At 44.0% G+C, this 19,697-nt stretch overlaps 1 protein-coding gene across 3 annotated transcripts in view; it reads left to right on the forward strand.

The window, feature by feature from the left end:
* jarid2b (jumonji, AT rich interactive domain 2b) overlaps positions 1-19,697 on the forward strand; it is a 105,567-nt gene that overhangs the window by 52,884 nt on the left and 32,986 nt on the right. For all 3 annotated transcript variants that reach the window (XM_034600234.1, XM_034600235.1, XM_034600237.1), the window contains exon 3: positions 5,168-5,294. In XM_034600234.1, coding sequence (XP_034456125.1) covers positions 5,168-5,294 — 127 coding nt within the window. The remainder of the gene's footprint in view (positions 1-5,167; positions 5,295-19,697) is intronic.

Genomic DNA, 19,697 nt, shown 5'->3' on the forward strand with positions numbered 1-19,697 from the left:
TTTTTAATCTTCTATAAAAAAAACTATTGACATTTAACAATTATTTTGTTTTCAAATTGTAATTATCGGTTAATAAATATTTAAAATGTCAATCATCAGACTCCCAGGTGCTTTTTTGCCGAACTTAAAGCCCTGAACCCAAATATATTCAGTTGACAATCATCTAAGAAAAGCACTTTAATTATCGAGCGTTCCCACTTAATCTTCTGTCAGTATTTTGTTCATCTTCTCCTCGTTAGACAAGGTCATCTATTTCAAGATGAGCGTCCACCATTTTGGAGAAAAAGGTATCATCTGATGGAAGGAGTTTAAAGCGATACCTGGCTCGATCCTCAGCGGAGCGGCATTTGTCTCCCTCCCCAGGTGGCTGCCTCTCCGTCTTTCCCTCCCCACACATACCTCCATCCATCCCCGGCCACCTCCTCTTTCCTCTCTCCGTGACTGCGTGACAGCGGTGGCTATCTGTTTTCGAGGGGGTGTGGCGCTCTGTCAGTCAGCTGTATGTGTATGTCCGTGCGTGTCACTCTATCTCCCCCACCCACCCAGCCTCTCTCTCTGCCCATAACCAGCAATCATGCCGTCTCCCCCGGCCACTTTACCCCCCTCGCCGTTGGCAGACGTCCATCTCCGCGTCCATCACACTTCCTGCCTCTCGTGCTCGTTCCGTGCATTATTTACCAAATGACATTATGCCCTTCTGCGTGCCAGCTTCCGCTCATTCACCGCACTCCCTCCATCACGGCCACGTTTCTTCCTCTTCCTTTCTTATTCCTATCTCCCTCCATCCATCTGTCCTTCCGGTCCCCCCCCCCCCCCCCCCAATGCAGGGTTTCATTACACATCAATAGGACTCTGGTTACTGCGTTCTCCGCATACTCCCCCCTCAGCCCCCCTCCCTCCTGTTCATCAATGTCCTCGATTATGTATCTCCAACCCCCCCCCTCTCACCGAAGCCCTTTTCTCCTTCCTGCTCCCTCCATCCATCCATCTCTGTCTCCCTCTTTCTCACCCTCTCCCTCTTTTCCGCTTTGTCCTTCCTGTCCTCTGCCCTGTCTGTCTCAACTATCTACAGTATCTGTCACCCAAACCCTCTCTCTCTCTCCCTCTGTTTCCATCACCACCCCTCTTTTCCTTCCCCCTGTCCTTTCCCACCCATCCTCTCCAGCTCTCCGAATCGTTAAAGCTGCATCTTCTTCCTGTGCCTCCTTACTTCGCCATCTCCCTCCGCTGCGCTCGTCTGTCCCGCTCCTCTCCTCTCCCCTCCCGTCCTTTCCTTTCCTCCCTCTCCATTTCCCTGAGTGCTATTGATGGAGGATCTGGCTGCCGGCCAAAACCCAGGAGGGGCTGAGGAGAGGGTTTGCCCATTTCTCCGACTGTCCCCTCTCTTTCTCTTGCCGTCCGTCTGGACCTGCCGTTCCCACCCATTTTGATGCATGTCGTCCCCTTTCCTTCAGCACTCTGTAACTGTAACTCTGCTGTCAGTCTGTATTCCCACACGCCGCTTGCTTCTTTTGCGTGGCCAGAGTGGCAGCCGTGGCAGCTAAAGCCTCTGCGCCTGTGGAGAGATGAAGGAGTACCAGCGGAGAGAGGGATAGAAGGAGGGATGAAAGGTGGTGAATGAAAGAATCTCAGCCAAAAGAGGAAGAGTTTAGGTATTGAATCAAGTGAGTGAAGGAGATTGCATCTGTTCCGTTCCCATGTGCTCCTTTTCCACAGCAGCTCAGGCCATTACCAAATACCATCTTTGATGCTGTGGATTTACAGCCTTGAGCTGCACAAAGCAGATGCCATGTTTCTAACTGCACATTGCTGCATGCTTTTGTTCTGGCTTGTGGTGAGTGTCATGCAGTGTTGTGGGGTCCAATTTTGGAAGGAAGAACAATATATCTGGGGCTTTTTTCAAATCCTATTTCCAGGCAGTCAATTTTAGTATCCGCTTCTACTTCTAGTATCAAATAGAATGGATACTATTGGGGATTTCACCAAAATAAAAGTACCCATTGTTTCTTTTTATACTTCCATCCTTTTTTAATTACATACAGGCACAGGGGATTACTTGCACGAAGGACATGAGATATAATTTTAGTGCTCTTGTCTACAAGAGAGAAAATAAGATTAAAGTCTTGTATAACAGTAGAGATTCAACTGCAAAACGTACAGAATTGTTTATTAATGAGAGGGAAGTTAAAAGGAAGATTATTACCATATATCTGCTAACCTAGAAACAAGCATTTTATCCTCGCTGTATTCGCAGCCTTTATATCATTCTCCCTCCATTAGGTGTGGCAGAGCACTCATTTTCACACTTCAATCTTTAAGGGCACCCTCTGCCCCGATGATTGTCTTTCCTATGCCATGACTGCTCCACCATACCTCCACTTATTACCGCAGCTCCCACTAATAAGCTCCTCTCAGCCCTGTGATGTGCCGTGTTACGGTATGTACCTCTGCTCTCCCCTCTTGTTCTCCCGGGACTCTGAGGTGAACGTAGCGAGGCGATGGGCTTAGTTAAGCATGCGTAAATCTGATTAGAAACCCACCCCCAATGGAGCAGCAATTGGGATGGCACACTAGCACGACCCTCTGCCCCCCCCCCCCAGGTCTTAAGCAGCCAGTCGTCGCAGTCCTCCACCACCACCAGGATGGTTGAGTTACGAGCACAGGACCCTTGGCTCCCCGCCTGTCTCGCCCATCCCCAGGCCTCTCTGCCTTCCCCAAGATTCCCCGCTCTGCCCCTCAGAAGAGCACTCATGTGCAACCAGCATATGTCAGACAACTCTTTGGAGGGATTGTGGGGGGGGGGAGACGAAGAGGAGGGGGGTGGTGAAATGGGCCTCGGCATGTTTGTTTGCGTCCTGTGGGGACATCATGCGTCAGTCATTTTCTGAGCACAATTAAAGTTAATTAGCTACTTTGCTTTTTTATTTTTTGCTCCGGTGGAAGTTTCACTGACAAAACACACTGTCCTGAAGGTGTGATTAGAGCCGTTGCTCCGTCTCCCCTTTGTACTGCCTCGACTAATTATCATTTTGGAAATCGTCTTCTCGAGGAAACATATTTTTTCATCGCCCCACATTAAGTAATGAAATGTCTTAATGAGTCCTAATCTTTGGAATTTGACTTTTTTATAAAATGAAGGGAATGCTGATTAATTGAATTTTCCATTTGAATTTTTCTCCTCTTCTTTGTGCGATAACTTCAAAGCGCTTTTTCTGAAACTCATGATTGATTAAGGACACACAGATGTAAGCCTTGCATGCCAACCAAGGCATTTTAAGTCAGTGATTCACCCACAGCATATAGACTTAGTGGCTCTCCAACTGCAACTTTAAACATTGACAAAAGTGCGCTGGCGTTAGTCATCACGCCGGCACTTGTTAACTCTCTGACCGCAATGATGTGTATTCGATGACTGTACCTCCGCGTTCAGGTACTGACGTGCCGTGCGTGTGAGAAAACCCAACATCCTGTCTTTGCAGTGATGAGAACATTTGACTGCGTGTGAGCTCATTCAGCTGACAGCACATTTATTAATCTGTTAAATCATAAAAAATATCTCTTACCTGCTCCACAATTGCTCATCTTCATCCTGTCACCTACACTATCATTTAATCTTACTACTCCCCTCCTCGTTCGCAATTTCTTTTTTCTTTCTCCGATGACGCAATGCCCGGGCTTGTTTAACAGGTAGCGTCCTCGCAAGCAGGATATCATTCAAGTTGCCAGTTATCCTCACCCGTGCTCCACTGGCCTTGTTATCTTAATTTATGTTCCTTTTGACACCCACCATTAGGCGTGTGTGCGGTGGAGTTTGAGTGGCACGTCCCTGTGAACCTTCCGTCAAATGGAATTTCACTGGGTGTGCCGGGTAGGCAATGAATGCTCATGCAGTGAGAAAGAGGGGATAGTAGAGGGAAGGTGTTGATGGAGGAAAAGATAGCAGAACTTTGAACTTGCTTTCAGACATGCACTGAAGCCCAGATGTTTTCCTGAAAATTTCCAGAGGAGACGTATGTGAGAATGAGAGCCAGTCGCCCCACACATTTCCTGGCAGCCCTCTGAGTAAAATGAGATAAATAAGAATTCAACATGAAAATGTCTGCAAAATTCAGTGGACGTGTTGATGACATTTCTGACACAAAACTGAGAAAAACAGTAAGAATACAAATATCTCAGGATGAAAAAGAGGTGCCATACACTTGCCAAACACCTGATGGCCAAAATTGTTGAATACCGTTAATGTCAAATCTTGACATATCCATATAAATCTGGTGTTATCTCACCAGCACAATTTTAATCATGTGACTGACCCTTTGTCTCTGGTTGGTTCACACTCTAAAATATTTTATTGGGCCTCTATGACACGTTCCAAAAATTGCAAGAAATGCCGATACCACCTTGTGCAACTTATTTAATTTTCTTGTCTCCCTTAATTACCAGTGACTTCCACTCCTCTGTTTGACCTAATTTGAATTCTCGGAGCCCGTTGTTGCTTTTGATTTAAGAATCTGTCCAGGGGCCGGTTTTGTTTGTGTGTTGCTTGCTAAATATTTAATTAGGTCTCTGTCAATTGGGCTCACTGAGAATGTCAAGTCCAGCAAAATGCCTTCACTTCCCTTGCTGCCTGGGGCTTTTTATTTTATAAATTCGTTGTCAAGGGACACACATCCTTTACGTCAGCAGCATTGGCATTCAACAAGAGAAAATGTGGACGAGCAACTCTCCGATCGCTCTGAAACTAGCCTCCATGATGCTGCAGACACTGTCAGTGTTGTAGAATTGTGTCATTCCTCGTGTATTTGTATTTTTCAGTCTAGATGCTTCAATTTATTTATTATCTGTTTTCACTCTGTATTTGTCCTGTTCACTCTGACTGTCTTTCCATCTTCTCCTGTATTCTCTACACTGTCGGATAACACAGAGCTCATCTTATCAATAGAAATGTATCTGCAAGAAATCAGAAGCAAAAACAGAAGGCTATAATAACACCGTCAGATAAAAACCTTGTATATTCCCCAAATATTTAGGCCCATGTATCAAGCCCCAGGAATGGCTCACTGACAAAGGGCCATGCCAGATATCCGGAGGTGGAAGGTTTCAAACAAGTGGTCTGTAAAATATATGTTGGCCCTGACTCTAAGCCTGTTTGGCGCTTTGTGTTTTCCAGGTTCCCTCGCCAATGGGCAGCTGAACGGCTCGGGATCAAAGGGCAGCCACAAAGAAGATGGGTCCTTGCGCTCTCAGGGCCTGGTCGGGAGCAGGGAGTACTGCGAGGGCGGCCCACCGAAGAAGAGGTGAGCCGAGATGCTTATAAGGTTTTTTTAATCCTGTTTGTGAGTCAATGGGTCATTAAAGAGCTTTATAGAGCCCTGGCTCTTGTATTAGTGGAGACTTGTGTGTGTGTGTGTGTGTGTGTCCGTTGGCATCTGTGTGTGTGAATTCATGCCAAAGACGGCTGCTGCTGATACTGTGAGTGTGAACAGTTGAGTTAGCGGCTGTGATGGGGAACTTAGGACACATGTTGCAAACTGTAAGTGCAGCTTAAGCCAAGTTCATACTCCACAAAGTTCCAAGTCGTAGGATCACAGTGCAGTTCATACTACACAACTGACAGGGGGCCACACACTGCACTAGTTTGACTGGTCTACAAACTCCACACGTTGAGTCCTGCTCTTATGTGTCACCCTGCTCTCAGAATGACACATCGAGCTGGGGGAGAGGTGAAACGCCTTAGTGGACGTCACAGTTCGAAAGAGTTGAGAGTGGCCGGGGCCATATTTTTCTGTCCGAAACCGAGAGAAAACCTAACAGAGTCTGACCCGAACCCGACAGGCATTCGTTTTTTTTCCCATCTGAGCGGAGCCAGATGCTGTTAATAGCTGCACTGGGTTCGTTACCCTGTCCTTCACACGCATGGTTATTGCAGGTTTTTCCCGATTACAGATGTGTGCATTGTAAAAAGTCAGAGGGCATCTCGCCACTAAATGATCCTTCACCCTATTCACCCTGTCCTGCACTCTGATTGGCCATAGTTGTTGCTGACTTGTCCAGATATTATCATCCTAGAAATCTATGCGAAACTCATCAGTGACTGGAGTGTGAACTAGGTTATAGTGGTGACGAGTTAAGGTTTAAGAAGCTGCCACATTTTACAAACTCTTTCTTATTGCCCTCTCTCCCTATTTATTGTCTTTGTCTCCCCATGCTTCCATTTATCCTGTTCACAAGATCTCCTGTAACAAGCCTCCTTTCCCTCATTCTTAAGTGTGCGCGCAGTGAATTGTTTGGAGAGGAGCAAGTTGCCCATTAGTTCTGTAATAGAAGATGACAGTCAACAAAGAAGTGTAAATAGTATCAGCATTTAAAGAGCACGGAGTCCTTTTAATGAGAACACCCCCTCATCTTTCAACACAAATGCCGTTTCAGTCATTTATAATCAGCCACTTAAATGAATGTTGCCATGAATTTCTTAAATCAATTATTTAGAAATTTAAGTTGTTGCACAGAACAATAAACCACTAATTTCTGCCCGCCATAATTTTTTCATGAAGTCGTTTGGATCATGAGTGAATCATTGAAACAGATTTGTTTTGTTGTTGTGAGAAATAGCAATTTTTGCTACAGAGACGCTGCTCTCTTAGACAAATGTTCTCGAAAAATGGAATAAAGGAAATTTGGAAAATATGACACTTCTGATGCATTCAGCGTCAAGCTGGTTTTGAAATCACAAGCTGGAAAATATGATTTAGCTGCAAATACTCGCGCTCTATAGAGTGAGCAGATTAAAATGGATGTTGTGTGTGTGTCTCAGAGCTTATGTTTTTTCCTCTGCCTCAGCACCACATGCAAACACACACACAGCAGAGGATAGAGTGCACCATTGCATTCATGCTCGTATTTTTAGTTTGCAAACCAGCAGCCATAAACCTTTTTTCCTTGTATTTTTATTTATTTTTCAAGCGGCGAGCTCCTGTAGGTGGCAGGTGTGTGTGTGTGTGTGTGTGTGTGTGTGTGTGTGTGTGTGTGTGTGTGTGTGTGTGTGTGTGTGTGTGTGTGTGTGTGTGTGTGTGTGTGTGTGTGTGTGTGTGTGTGTGTGTGTGTGTGTGTGTGTGTGTGTGTGTGTGGTGCGAGCGAGCCTGTGTGTTGTTTTGTTCTGCTCACACACACATTGACAGGGCATCAAAGCATCAGTGTAAAGCTAGGGGCGGAGCCTGGGAGCGCGGACAGCAGCAGATGTCCCTCTGTAATGAGCGGCCCATACAGGCTCCATTCACAGCGCGTCAAGCACCTGCCTACGTCTCATCCGAGCCGTCATTCGATACTGTAACCTCCAAATCTGAGCTCGGTCATTACCAGCTTTCATCTACCTGGCTTTGAAACAGAAGGCCAATCGGAAGAGACGATAAGGAATTGAAAAACTTTCCAGGAGGTCGTTCCAGAGTCCAAATTTTGTACATTCCCGAATTTCTTTTTCAAATTATTCTTTCTGCTACTTGCTTTTCCTGCAAGTAGTAAGAGATAAAGACACAAAGTGCAGAATTGAAACCAAGTGACCTTGTAGATTATAGTATAAATTGGAGTCTACTCTTTAGCAGCTGAGGAAGAAAAACGCTGAAGGAATAAGGTAAAACGAGGACTGTCTCACTCTTTATATTCTCTCTTGCGCCGATGGCCTGCAGTGCTGTTGAGAGGAGTTTAGTGAGAGGCCAGCCTGCTCCATGGTTTTCATTAGTTCACTACACACACACACACACACACACACACACACACACACACACACACACACACGCTGAATGAAAAAAGGCTTTCTATCTGATGCTAATGAAACACAAGCCTAGCCAGTACTTGGCAATACCTCATGCCCTCTTAAAAAGCTTATTTTGTGTGTGAGTGTGTGTGTGTGTGTGTGTTTTGTGTGTGAAGGCTGACTCCGGTGCCCCTGGCATGGGTGCCGTGCTCTGTTCCCGAACAGGACCAACTAAAGACGATGCCAGGAGCTGTTACACCTGGCACTGGCCGAAACAGAAGGGAGGAGCGGTGGCGTAGAGAAAAGAAAAAGTTTCACACTGTGGAGAGAGGGGAAGACTGGGAGGAGCAGGGAGAGGAAGGGAGAGGAAGGGAGGCAGAGACAGAAGGACAGGTGCAAGTGATTTTTGGCAGGAAGCGACCTCCTTTAGAAGTCTTTGAGATCAACTCTGTGTTTGCCTTCCCATGCTCCTGAGATCGGTGGATATACTGGCAGCACATCCCCTCCAACATGCCAGCTCATTGTAGTAGCCCTTTATCATGACCATATTCTCCAAACGGGGTTCCCCTGCCAAGTGTTGGCCCTGCACACACACACACACAAACTTACATTTACAACCTAAGTCTCGTCTTCACTGCCTTGGTTTACTGACCTAGTTATTTTCCTGTACCTCTGTGCATGAATACAGCCTGTGTATTCACCAGTGACTTCAAGGCTGTCCCCAGAAAAAACCTCTCAAACTGTTTTTACCATGAAGTTGTTGTCTTGGCTCTGAAATACAGCAGGTCATGTTTATTCGCATCTGTGATCTAATTATTTTTTCGTAATTTTCCCCCGGTTGTTTTGCAGATGACAATATTTTTGTGTTAGCCATAAAGGAAGTCGGGTTCGGTCGTAAAACCAGACTGCTGATACAGATGCGTCTTCATTAAGTCAGCGTCTCGTAAATCTTTTAAAGTCATTAATGAAATTCATTGGTATTTTAATTTTGTATTATGACTGTCATGGGTGCAATCTAAACGTGAGTCCAGTGTGGTTTTCTTTCAAACGAGCAGGAAATCGTTGCAGCTACAAAGGAGAATGTTATTGAGGAATTTAGCTTTTTCAAAATGTGTCAAACAATGTGCTATACATTTAGTAGCCTCTACAATCTCGAGCACTCTATCCGATGAAACAAGAGCCAGAAGAGTGAGATCAATATGCATCTCACTTCAGCTCATCTAATTAATGCTTACGAGAGGTTTTAATGGTCCCTGGCAACTCGGCTCGTTTTTCTGTGTGAGTGTAAAAAAGAAAAGAAGTGAATACAAACTTCTGAGGCGCTGTGAAAGTGTGTGTAGAGTGTGTCTGGATCAGAAGTTGAGTGTCCCTCTCAGACAGAGTTCTCAACTTAATTTCTTTGTTTCTCTCTCTCTCTCTCTCTCTCTCTCTCTCTCTCTCTCTCTCTGTCCCTCTTTTCTTTTCTTTTCGTCTTTCTTTTTTTCCTCGCTTTTCGTTTTTACTCAACCCCACTTTTGGCTCTCTCAGAATCTGTTCTCTCTGTTGTCCCGGCCAAGACACACATTCAAACACTCAGCTGCTGCCGCTTGTTTTGTTTTGACTTAATGAATTCCAAGTGTGTGCGCGCGCGCACAGACACACACACTTGTCTTGTCTAGCGTAACCAATGACTCTTGTCAGTAATGCATAATCACCATTCCCATTTATGAGGGATTAGGTGCATGTGTGCCTGCGCGGACACACACACACACACACACACACACACACACACACACACACACACACACACACACACACACACACACACACACACACACACACACACACACACACACACACACACACAGAGCGAGTGTGTTTAATAGAGGGCCATGATGTGTGTATTGATTTTCTTTAGACGCTATTGCAAGGGAACCTATATGCAGTGCAACACCACGCTGTACTAACACCTAATGATTAGATGAATACAAAGTGGAGTACTTATATAAACAAGCTCATGCACACTGGACTTTTGACTGAGAGTCTTAGAATGCTGGACGAGCTTTTAGCCACTTGATCAGACCAGCATTTGAAACTCTGTGGGTATGTTTTCGTCTGCGTTTGTTTATTAGCAATATTACGTAAAACTACTTTACTGATTTCCATTAAATTGTGTGGAGGGGCGAGGGAGAGAACCAAGGAAGAACATGTTGAATTTTGGTGCGGATCTGGATCAGGGGGCAGATCCATGAATTTTTTATTTCCACTTTCGTCAACATTGCGAGATGTTTCGACATTTTCTTTGATTTCTAGGAGAATAATTCATGAATCTCAATGAAAGAAAATCGTGGATATTTAGGGGACTGATATCAATGAGTGCAATTTGGTGCAGCTTGATTGAATTCACGGCGACTGTTGGGCCTTGGCGCTCCACTGAGTGTAATTCTAGTTGGTTGTGCAGCCAAAGGAAGGCTCTGGAACACCAGTAAATACTGTGTCTGTGCTCCTGTACAGTACAATACTCTCTCTCTCTTTATTTTACTGAATCTCTCTGTCTCCTGTCAGGCTGTCAGTGACTCACCCCTCCTCTGCATGTCAGAGTATCAGTCTGCAAAATCTTCTCTAAACTCTCGTCTCATTGTTGCTGCCTCGCCGCGGCTTTATGAAAAGCCTCCCGCTCAGCTGGAATGGAAGGGGCGAAGGAGCATTAACCACCCAGCACAGTGTGTAATGTCTCTCAGCGCACAAACCCGCTCCCATAATCGCTGTCAAATACAAGTGTTGGCACTGTGATCGTGAAGCAGATTAGCCATGTTACAACTTGTGTGCACGGAGCCTTTACGGCACAATGCAAAAAGGGAAATTCTAAATGCTTTAAGGGGGTTTGCTGTTTCATTGTTAGAATACCTGTTGTTAGCCGAGGGCAAGTCGGGTCTAAGCTTATTTATATTGCACAATATCGCAAATTTGCCTCAAGGGGCCTTAACAGCTGTACACTCTCTGTCCTTAGACCCTCGAGTCAGACAAGAAAGAACCTCCCAGGTGTTAAGATGCCTGTGATAACTGTAATATGAGTATTTCATCATGCCCGTATGTGGAAAACAGAGCATGATCTCATAAAATAACTCATTTTGAGGTGTTCCCTTAAATGAGAAGCATAACTTCACATATTATATTTCAAGTTGTGTATTCAGGGTTAGTTAAAGATAATCCTGCTTTGCTATTCTAAGCGGCTCAGCTGGTGGTTATGTGTGAAAGAGGGAAAATAGTTTCAGAGGTGTAGCAAGAGGAGCTCCACTGCACAGAGCAGTGACCTATTATAAAGGTCAGTGTTGTCATCGCAACCTGGGGATCTTCACTGAATTGGAAAGACACACAAGAAGGATTGATCAGTTAAGGACAATCTGTGACAATGTGCTTTCCCAGCATAAACACTGCCCTTGTCAGGACCAGTGGACATCATGGGAACCAAAGTCTGGTCCTAATGAGGCAAAACTTAATATCTGAGGTCATGGTTAAGGTTAGGGGTGAGATGTGAATTGTGGTTAGGTCAAAGTTTGGGTTAGACATGAACTGGTTACAGTTAAGGATAGGAAAAATGTTTTGGTTTGGCTGTCCAAAATGAATAGAAGTCAGTGCAAGGTCCTAATAAGGATATCTGTGCAAACCTATTTGTTCTATTTTTAAGAGCCTAGATCACATGTGGATCCCAAGATATTTTCAACATGTTGTCATGAAACAGAAATTTTGTAGGAATAGTTTGAAAAGTTTGAAAATCAATGTTAACTATTCATTTTATCTACCCTCCTTTTAATTTATATGAAACACTGCACACTGTTTAATGGCTGATCCTTTGTCTGAGCCACAGCCCTCTGCAGCCTCAAGGCCTCAATCCAGTCCACTCCAGCTCTGTGAAGGTCAACATATGGGACTCAAGCTTAATTAGACTGATTGCTAAACACAAATAGCACCGTCCCTGATGTTTATCGACCTAACCTGGTTGTGGTCAGTCGCTCCCAAGGGTGATTTAAGGTGGACTTCAAGGTCAGAGGTCAAAGGGTTTTAAGTTCCACATGCATGGTGGAGCTGGGGCGGCAAATAGCCCCGAGCAGTGGACCTTGACTAACAAAGCTTCCATTTCAACCTTTGGTTTTATTTAACTTTTTGGCCTCAACGTAAGAAAATCATGAGTCATTGTGCATTTCAAATTCACAAATTAAAAACCTCTTGATACATTAAATGTTTTGAAATCATCATGGTGACATTTAGCTTAAGTGCGGTGCCACTCTTGTTCGATGCACATTAGCATTTTTAAGGCGACAAAGGGGACAATGGGTGACTTCCATCCGACCTAATATAGCATGTATATATTCACAGAAATACAGCTAAGCTCGATCTATTGTCAAGATGTCTTTTCTCTCCACATCTGCCTATCAGGCCATCTCCCCGTCTCTTTGTTTCATTCATTCATTCATTTAAAAAAAAAAGTGTCCCAGCCCGTAGCCAAGGTTATATTTAAATACGCACCCGGGCCCTGCTGTATCTTTTATCTCAAATGAATATCAGCCATATTGTGACGGCTTGAAGCATATAGCTGTCAGGGCTGAACTTGGACAAACACTATCACACCTCTGGAAAAACCCAGAGTCACATTAATCTTCATGTCAAAGCAGTTTAGCATTAAAAACTGAATATACAGAAATACTTGCATCTATACATCACTATCATGGCAATTAAAGCTTGTATAGAAAACTACTGGGTCTCCTTCCAATATAGTGAGTGTGCATATGGATTTGTTCTTGACTCGCTGACTAATGATTGTGTTTATTTGTGTTTGGGGTACATGTATTTGCTGTGTATATGCAACTGGGGGTCTAAGGAGGTGCTGTTTGCATATGTGAAGGTCACGGGGTCAGCGGGTCAGTCCACTGCAGGGACATATCTCTCTTCTAAATGCACGGAGACAGAAAAGCAATAAACACATCAAGTAAAGTGAGCGTCCACTTACGACTGTTTGCGCTGAACACGCATCGGCCATTTTAGGGCTTTGTGTTGGGAAACAGAGGGTTTTGCAAGCTGAAGTTGAATATGTCATGGTGGACTTTTAACCCTGGCAGAGTGGGAAGTCTGGAGTATCTGTATGGACCAGTTTCTACATTTGAGACACAGGCTTAATCTGCTATAATTTCTGACTTGTCAAAACAAAAGGTAAAAGTCTGGGTTTCTGCTAAACACAATACAAGAAACTCCCCCCCCCCAAACAGTAACCTTGGAGCTTAGACTCATGCTTTAGCACACATGGTGTCAATTACAGTGCGATCATCGCTTTCAACATCACATTTTAAAGACTGAAAACTCTTATGGGCTCAAGAAATTGTGCAAACACTGAATCTCTTGTCATTTATGTGCTGATGGATTTGATCTGAACACGCTGCCAGACACACAAACGTAAACACACACACAAACACAGAAAGAAATATAGACAGACACACACGCACAGTTTTAATACACGTTTCGCTCTTATCTACGTAAACATGTACATTTAGGCTGCTCTACTAAAATACATGTGCACGCAAAGACAGACAAACATGCACCCGCACATGCATACACACTCGCATACGCAGAGCCAGATGCAGTGAGGTAGTCTTTTATGAGGACCATGTGGGCCATCTGGAGCCAATTAATACAGTCCCCCAAGGAACAGACTCTGGATCAGTGCTCTTCGCCTCACACAATAACCTTTACCATGGGAAGGAACACAATGTCTGACTGGAGCCCAGCCTCATGCCAACATCTCACAAACCCGGAACACGCTGCGGACACGCTCAAGGCTCCGCTTGATTCGCGTGTGCCACTTTCGAGCAAAAGGCCGAAAAGAAGTAGCCAGGTTCTGAATGTCTGACATGGCACGAGGATTACTTAGACTGGTGTAGGGATGTATTTGATACATTCCTGAAACAGTTGGGATTGCAGAAATACATCCATGTTGACTCTACGTATTGTCTTTTTTGTGTTATCTTTCGGAAAGTTCTGTCAGTCTAATGCAGTGATTAAGGAAGTTATTTGGATTTCGTAACTGTTTTATTCTTCATCAAAACTTGTTGTGTTTCTGTGGATTTGTTTGTAAACAAGATTGCGTAAAAAGTACTAGATGGTTTATAGCAAAACTTGGTGGGAGAATGCGGTGTGTCAGGGAGGAACCCATTCACTTTTCAGCAACATTTTCAAAATCTTTGTTGATTTCTCTGAGAATAGTTTTGGATCACGATGAAAAAGAGCTGACATTTTTGGGGAACTGATATTTATGTGTGCTGATCCAAATAAACATCTGGATCTTGTGAATTTAAATGTGGTTTCGTTAGAGGAGTGTTGGGCCTTCGCCATTTTAGTTTTGCCATGTTCCTTGTCACTCTCACCTTAGTGTCTGTATTTCTTTCTCTTTCTCGTGGGCTATGTCGAGTTTCGGAATTAATGCATTTAAGATACACAATAAATTGTCCATCTTATAGTGTAGTGTAGTGTCTGCTTGTATCCAAAGAACTTAACAGTATTAAGAATGCAGAGAGCTATTAGTCAGAGGCTGACACATTTGCACAAATCAACACCGGCTCTACTGGCTCATGTTGCACTCGCCAGCCGGAGTGGACAGTTCAGGTTTCAATGGTACAGCAAATGTCTGAAACCAAACCAGACAGCGACTGGCACACACACATAACAGCCAGGGAACTGGGTGTCGTCTACAAGGGACACAGTGTACAGTACGTGACCCCGCGACCTCTGACACACGTCATTAAAGATCCTCTCACGTTAAGACTAGTGACTTGTTCATTGTGTCATTTTACCCAGTAATTCGTTACAGGATTAGTTCTGATGCTGCATTAAAGATATAATATCCAACAGACCTATTCAAGGTAATGCAACATTCTATTTTAGTGGCCTTGTAATTGCGTCATATCTGCTTTACCCGTGACTTGGCTTGGCTCTGCTAAAACTTCCAGGTATGACGAAGGAAAAATACACTGCAAGCCAGTCAGCTAGTTGGCTGGGTTTTTTTGGGATCGGTCATACGTAAAAGGTCAGAATTTTCAGTTACCTCCTCCGTGAACATCGTTTGTATCTGAGTCACATTAGGGAGATATTCATTGGAAATGGTGGTGAAGACAACTCCCAGGATCCACGCTGTCTTTTGCTGTTGTTTGATTGAAAGACTCCTAGTGGCAAAGGTTAGTATAAAAAAACATGTTTGGTGTTTTAGTTATAGTGAATCATCCTGGTTTTCGAATTTCCCCAAGCTTGAGCAATTTAAAACATCTAGAACATGCTGTTGAGTTCAAGTCTCAACAGTCTTTAGGTCTCTAAATTACATATGGCTTGTACTTGCACATATTGGACTCCATTCTTCAATATTTAATAAACATAAAGTATTGAAAGATGCTGCTTTGCTGAGCCAGCAGCTTATTCAATAAATCAAACATGCATGGGAGACTATCAACGCTGCCTAATTGGCCTTTAAAGTTTTTTTTCCTACTGTAATTGTTATGCAATTATTGTAAGTATTTTATGCACAAATGGATTGATGTTCTGTTTAATAAATCAGCCATTGTCAGCTGCACAAATACACAAATGTGCTGAGTCAGCTGCACCCTGCTGATGTGTTTTGGCCGACACTAAACTGGAGCCATGTTGGGGAGGAGGTTTCTCTTTGTGATGCTCTTCTCTTACACTTATTGAGTTATTGACCGAGTGCAGAGGAGAAATTCAGTTTTTACGTCCACGGCCACAGGGGTCAGAGATGCGGGTCAGTTACTGATCAAACATCTGGAGGTGGTGGACAGTGTAGGAAGTGTCTTGCTCAGTGACACTTCAGCAGGCAGGATGCTTACATAGACCTGTGAAGGATAAATCGAGACGACCGCACTGGGAACTCCTGCCAACGTCAGGGTTCCCATGGAAACGGTCATTACTGGGAAGGTGTTGATAAGGAGACTTTGATTGACAGGATGCATGTGTGTGAGTACAGTAGATTATCTTTGCCGTAGCTCATCTTCCTCTCGTCCCTGTGTCTTCATCATCAGCGCCACCCCATTTTAATCTGACTTCACTTTATATGTTAGAGGGAAATAACAAATTGCCCTTCATCCTCTTCCGATATTCTCCTTTTCATCTTCCTTTCCCAGGATCGCCGGCTGACGGGACTGTCAGATTTCCTCCCTCCGTCTCTCGCGGAGATAATCAATGCTCTCGCAGCTACGGTGGCATGTGTAATATTAGACATTAGAGGAGCTCTTTGAAGGGTAGATGGCTGGGGGGGGTGGCAGTAAAGGGATGGAGGGAGGAAGGGATGGATGAAAGGTGGATTAGAAAGGGATGAATGGGGACATCCTGTTGTAATCTCTTTGCTTTTTCTGCCGCTGTTGGATCTCGGTTTCCTCTTTTCTCTCCCCCGTGTCTCCGCAGCTCTCTCCTCTCATTCTCCTTCAATCAGGGCGATCACTCTAATTTTAACTTGTATAAGCCTCGCTTGCTTTCCTACACTGGAACCGAACCAGTGAGTATTCTATAGCTAAAGACGCACATGGGAACATAGTGTACCATGAGTTAGCACACACACACACACACACACACACACACACACACACACACACACACACACACACACACACACACACACACACACACACACACACACACACACTGAGCAGACAGGGGGCTAAACCAGAGGCTCATGTTACCTCCAGCCTGTAACTCTGTGGCAGCACTTACAAAAACACTCATGTCATTGCAAATTGTTCCCATGCTGATTTCCCAATATTTACCTGATCCTTGGCACTCTGAGGTGTTTGTGTGTGTGTGTGTGTGTGTGTGTGTGGGTCTGCTACACTCTCATGCCTGTTTGTCTCCCCAAATGAAATAAATGTGGCTCAGCCCTGAAAGAAGATCTTTGGGGGATGATCCACAGTTTCAGAGGAAGTGTTACTGTAATTGGCTTCAGTTCCTTGTGCCTTTTAATAATGATGAACAACCCTAATTCTGTTTTGCCACTTGAGGACTATATTTCCAAAGAACGGAGCCGTCTGTCATCTTTTAAAATAATTACTTATTACTGAAGTTGTTGCCCTTCGTAATGTGAGACGCTCTGGTTTTATTTATCTCCTCCCTGCTTATATAGATATCCTGCCAAAACCAAAATGTTCCCATCATCAGTGAAGCAGAACAGTTTTTATCGCAGCTCTATTAGCCACGACGCTGCTGTTTGCATACCTTTTTAACAAGGAAAAATAAGTTCACAACTGAACATGCATAATGGAAACAGAATTAAATCTAATCACTACAGAAATATCTGTAACAATAAATGTAATTTCAGTGTTTGAGTTTGGGAAAAGCCCCGCAGCGTATCTCCCATGTAAGTTAATAGGTAACAGATAACAGAGGATTGTCCCAGGAAGACTCTGCTGAAAAGAGGCTCTCTGTGACCGTCTAGACAGGATGTTGTAAGCACATCGCTTTATTAGCTCATCTCTCTCTGTCCTCATTCTTTTTACACAATAGCTTTTGCTTTATTTCTGTCGCCATCCTCCTTTTTGGTGTGTGTGTGTGTGTGTGTGTGAATCATTTATCCCCTCTGTCTCTCTTTCTTTAAACTGTTAAATAGGACCCTATTCATCTACGGCTGAGGCAATAAAATCTATCCAGGGTTCGGCTTTTATGGAGAGCCCAGTCTCCCCTCTCTCTGCCCACTGTTTCCTAAGTGTTCATAGCACAGTTTAGTCTGCGTCCCTTCCTCGTCCGCGATGCTAAATCTCAGTCGATTGAATTTAGAGGGATGACAGGACAGGGTCGGGTGGCTGCACATTTAAACTGTGCATAAGCATAAGTGTGCTCACATGGCCGTGGTTAAGTCAACTGAGGGATTTTATTAATTCAAAAGTGCTATTTTTTTATAAAGGCGCAGGGTGGAGAGAGCGTGGTGTGACGTTTTGTGAGTACAACAAATAACTGCCCTGTCAGGGTTCGTTTGAGTCTACAAGCATGCATGCACTCAAACAGCAAACACACTCTGACACTGAATGGTTTTCTGTCTCCGGGCAAAGTATGAACAGAGGAGGGGGAAAGCAAGATGTCAGGTGAAAGAAGGAATTATATTACAGCGGGAAAGAGGGATAAAGAATGCACCAGAACATGAAAGAGAAGCTGGACAGCGAGAGAGGAAGCTTGACTTGAGGAATCTCAGTCGACTGAGGGGGGTCAACAATTTTTAAGATTCATTTCTGGAAAACAGACTGGTTTCACTGGTTCAGTAGTTAATATCAGCTTTTAAAGGGAGTACTAAAATAAAGAAGTCTAAATCGACTTTTTACATGTAGAGTTAATATTTGATAACACTTTGTACTAAAAAAAAAACCTAGAGTGTGAATAAACTCAGTTAATATATCTTTAGAATATCTTTAAAGTTTAAATGATCTGTTTGCTTTGCCTGTGGTGATGCTGGTTTCAGCTTTATTTCTAAAATTGGGATAGTGACCTGCAGTAATTTTGTAAGTAAAGACCGGCTGCTGGTTTCAGTCTGCAAAACCCTGAAGCTGCTTCACCGCTGCTGCACAAAGAGCCGTTCACCAGTTTGTTCAAAGTTCCGAGAAGCTCGACTGAAACCCAGAAACCGAGGGCTGGAGAATTTTCTCGTGGTTTTATGTTTCTGCTCGTGTGCATCTTAGCCTATATGTGCAAATATATATATATATATAAGAATGTGGCACGTTGAAATGCTTCAAGGGATGTAGTGTCACACTTGTGGTAAAACTTACCCCACTGTGGCTGCATTGTCTGTGTGTGTAGTGCGTCTTTCTTTCTGTCACCGTTTCCTTCCCCTCTGCCTCGCATATCATCTTCTCACACACTCTATCTCTCCCAGTCTTCTAGTCACACAATCCTCCCTCCTGCTTTCAACTTCTCTTTGCACATCACCCGTCTCACCCTCCACCCCCAGCCCGCTCTCCCTCCCTCCCTCTCTCCATCCCTTCATCTCACTTTCTGGCTTCGGCCTCGTCCCGCTGCACACTCCTCTCTGTCAGTATCTCCTGCATCCTCCATCCCCAGTGATCACACAGTTCTTTATTACTGCGTGCGTGCCAACCGAGAAAGTAAAAGTTTCATGAGGATAGGCTTGAAAATCGAGAGAGGCGAGAGCATAACTATGTATTGCGTCTCACTTCTGTGTGTTTGTATCCGTGTACTTGTTCGATCTCTGCACTCAGAAAACAACGAAAGGCCAGCCTTGCAGACATAATGTGGATGTGTGAAATCAAGAGGGTGTGCTCTTCCTCTCTACCTCTCTATCTGTTTATCACACCTTTCTTCTGTTACTAACTTCGGACGTGTGACTTTCACTCGTTCATTTGCTGGGTTTCCCCAGTTTTTGACAATTTTTCTTGTCGTTTCTTTTCCCCTTTTCTCACATCCACAACTATCTTTTCTCATTCTGTGTCTCTTTCTCTCTTCTCTTCCACTCCCCACACCTGTTTTTATGCTTTGCTGCCCTATTTCTTTATTCTTCTTGTTTTCCAAATAAATCACATCACAGCATAGCATGAAATGGCACCTGCCCCATTGTGTTAGTTCATATTCTTTGTTCTCTAATACCAGGGGAAACTGTTCCTCCTCCTCCTCACACCTATCTATTAATGTTTTGTTGAAATAAAGCAGCTTTATACATCTTTGTATTCAGTAAAATTAGTGATTAAACTCCTCACTGTGACGTTTGTTTGGGGACTAAAAGTTGGTGTTATGTGTGTCGAGGGAAATTGCTTTAAATGATGTACGCACAAAATAGAAGCTGATTAGATTTGTGCAAATGCAGATCACTTTTGCATGCGATTGAATTCCAGCTCAACGGCGACGCTGATCATTCATGTGATTTTGTTTACCGAGCGTTTGGCTGTAAACAAACTGGGCTCGTGCAAAACAGTTGTTTGTT

This window comes from Hippoglossus hippoglossus, chromosome 11 (genome assembly GCF_009819705.1).
Source record: "Hippoglossus hippoglossus isolate fHipHip1 chromosome 11, fHipHip1.pri, whole genome shotgun sequence".
Classification (NCBI taxonomy): Eukaryota; Metazoa; Chordata; class Actinopteri; order Pleuronectiformes; family Pleuronectidae; genus Hippoglossus; species Hippoglossus hippoglossus.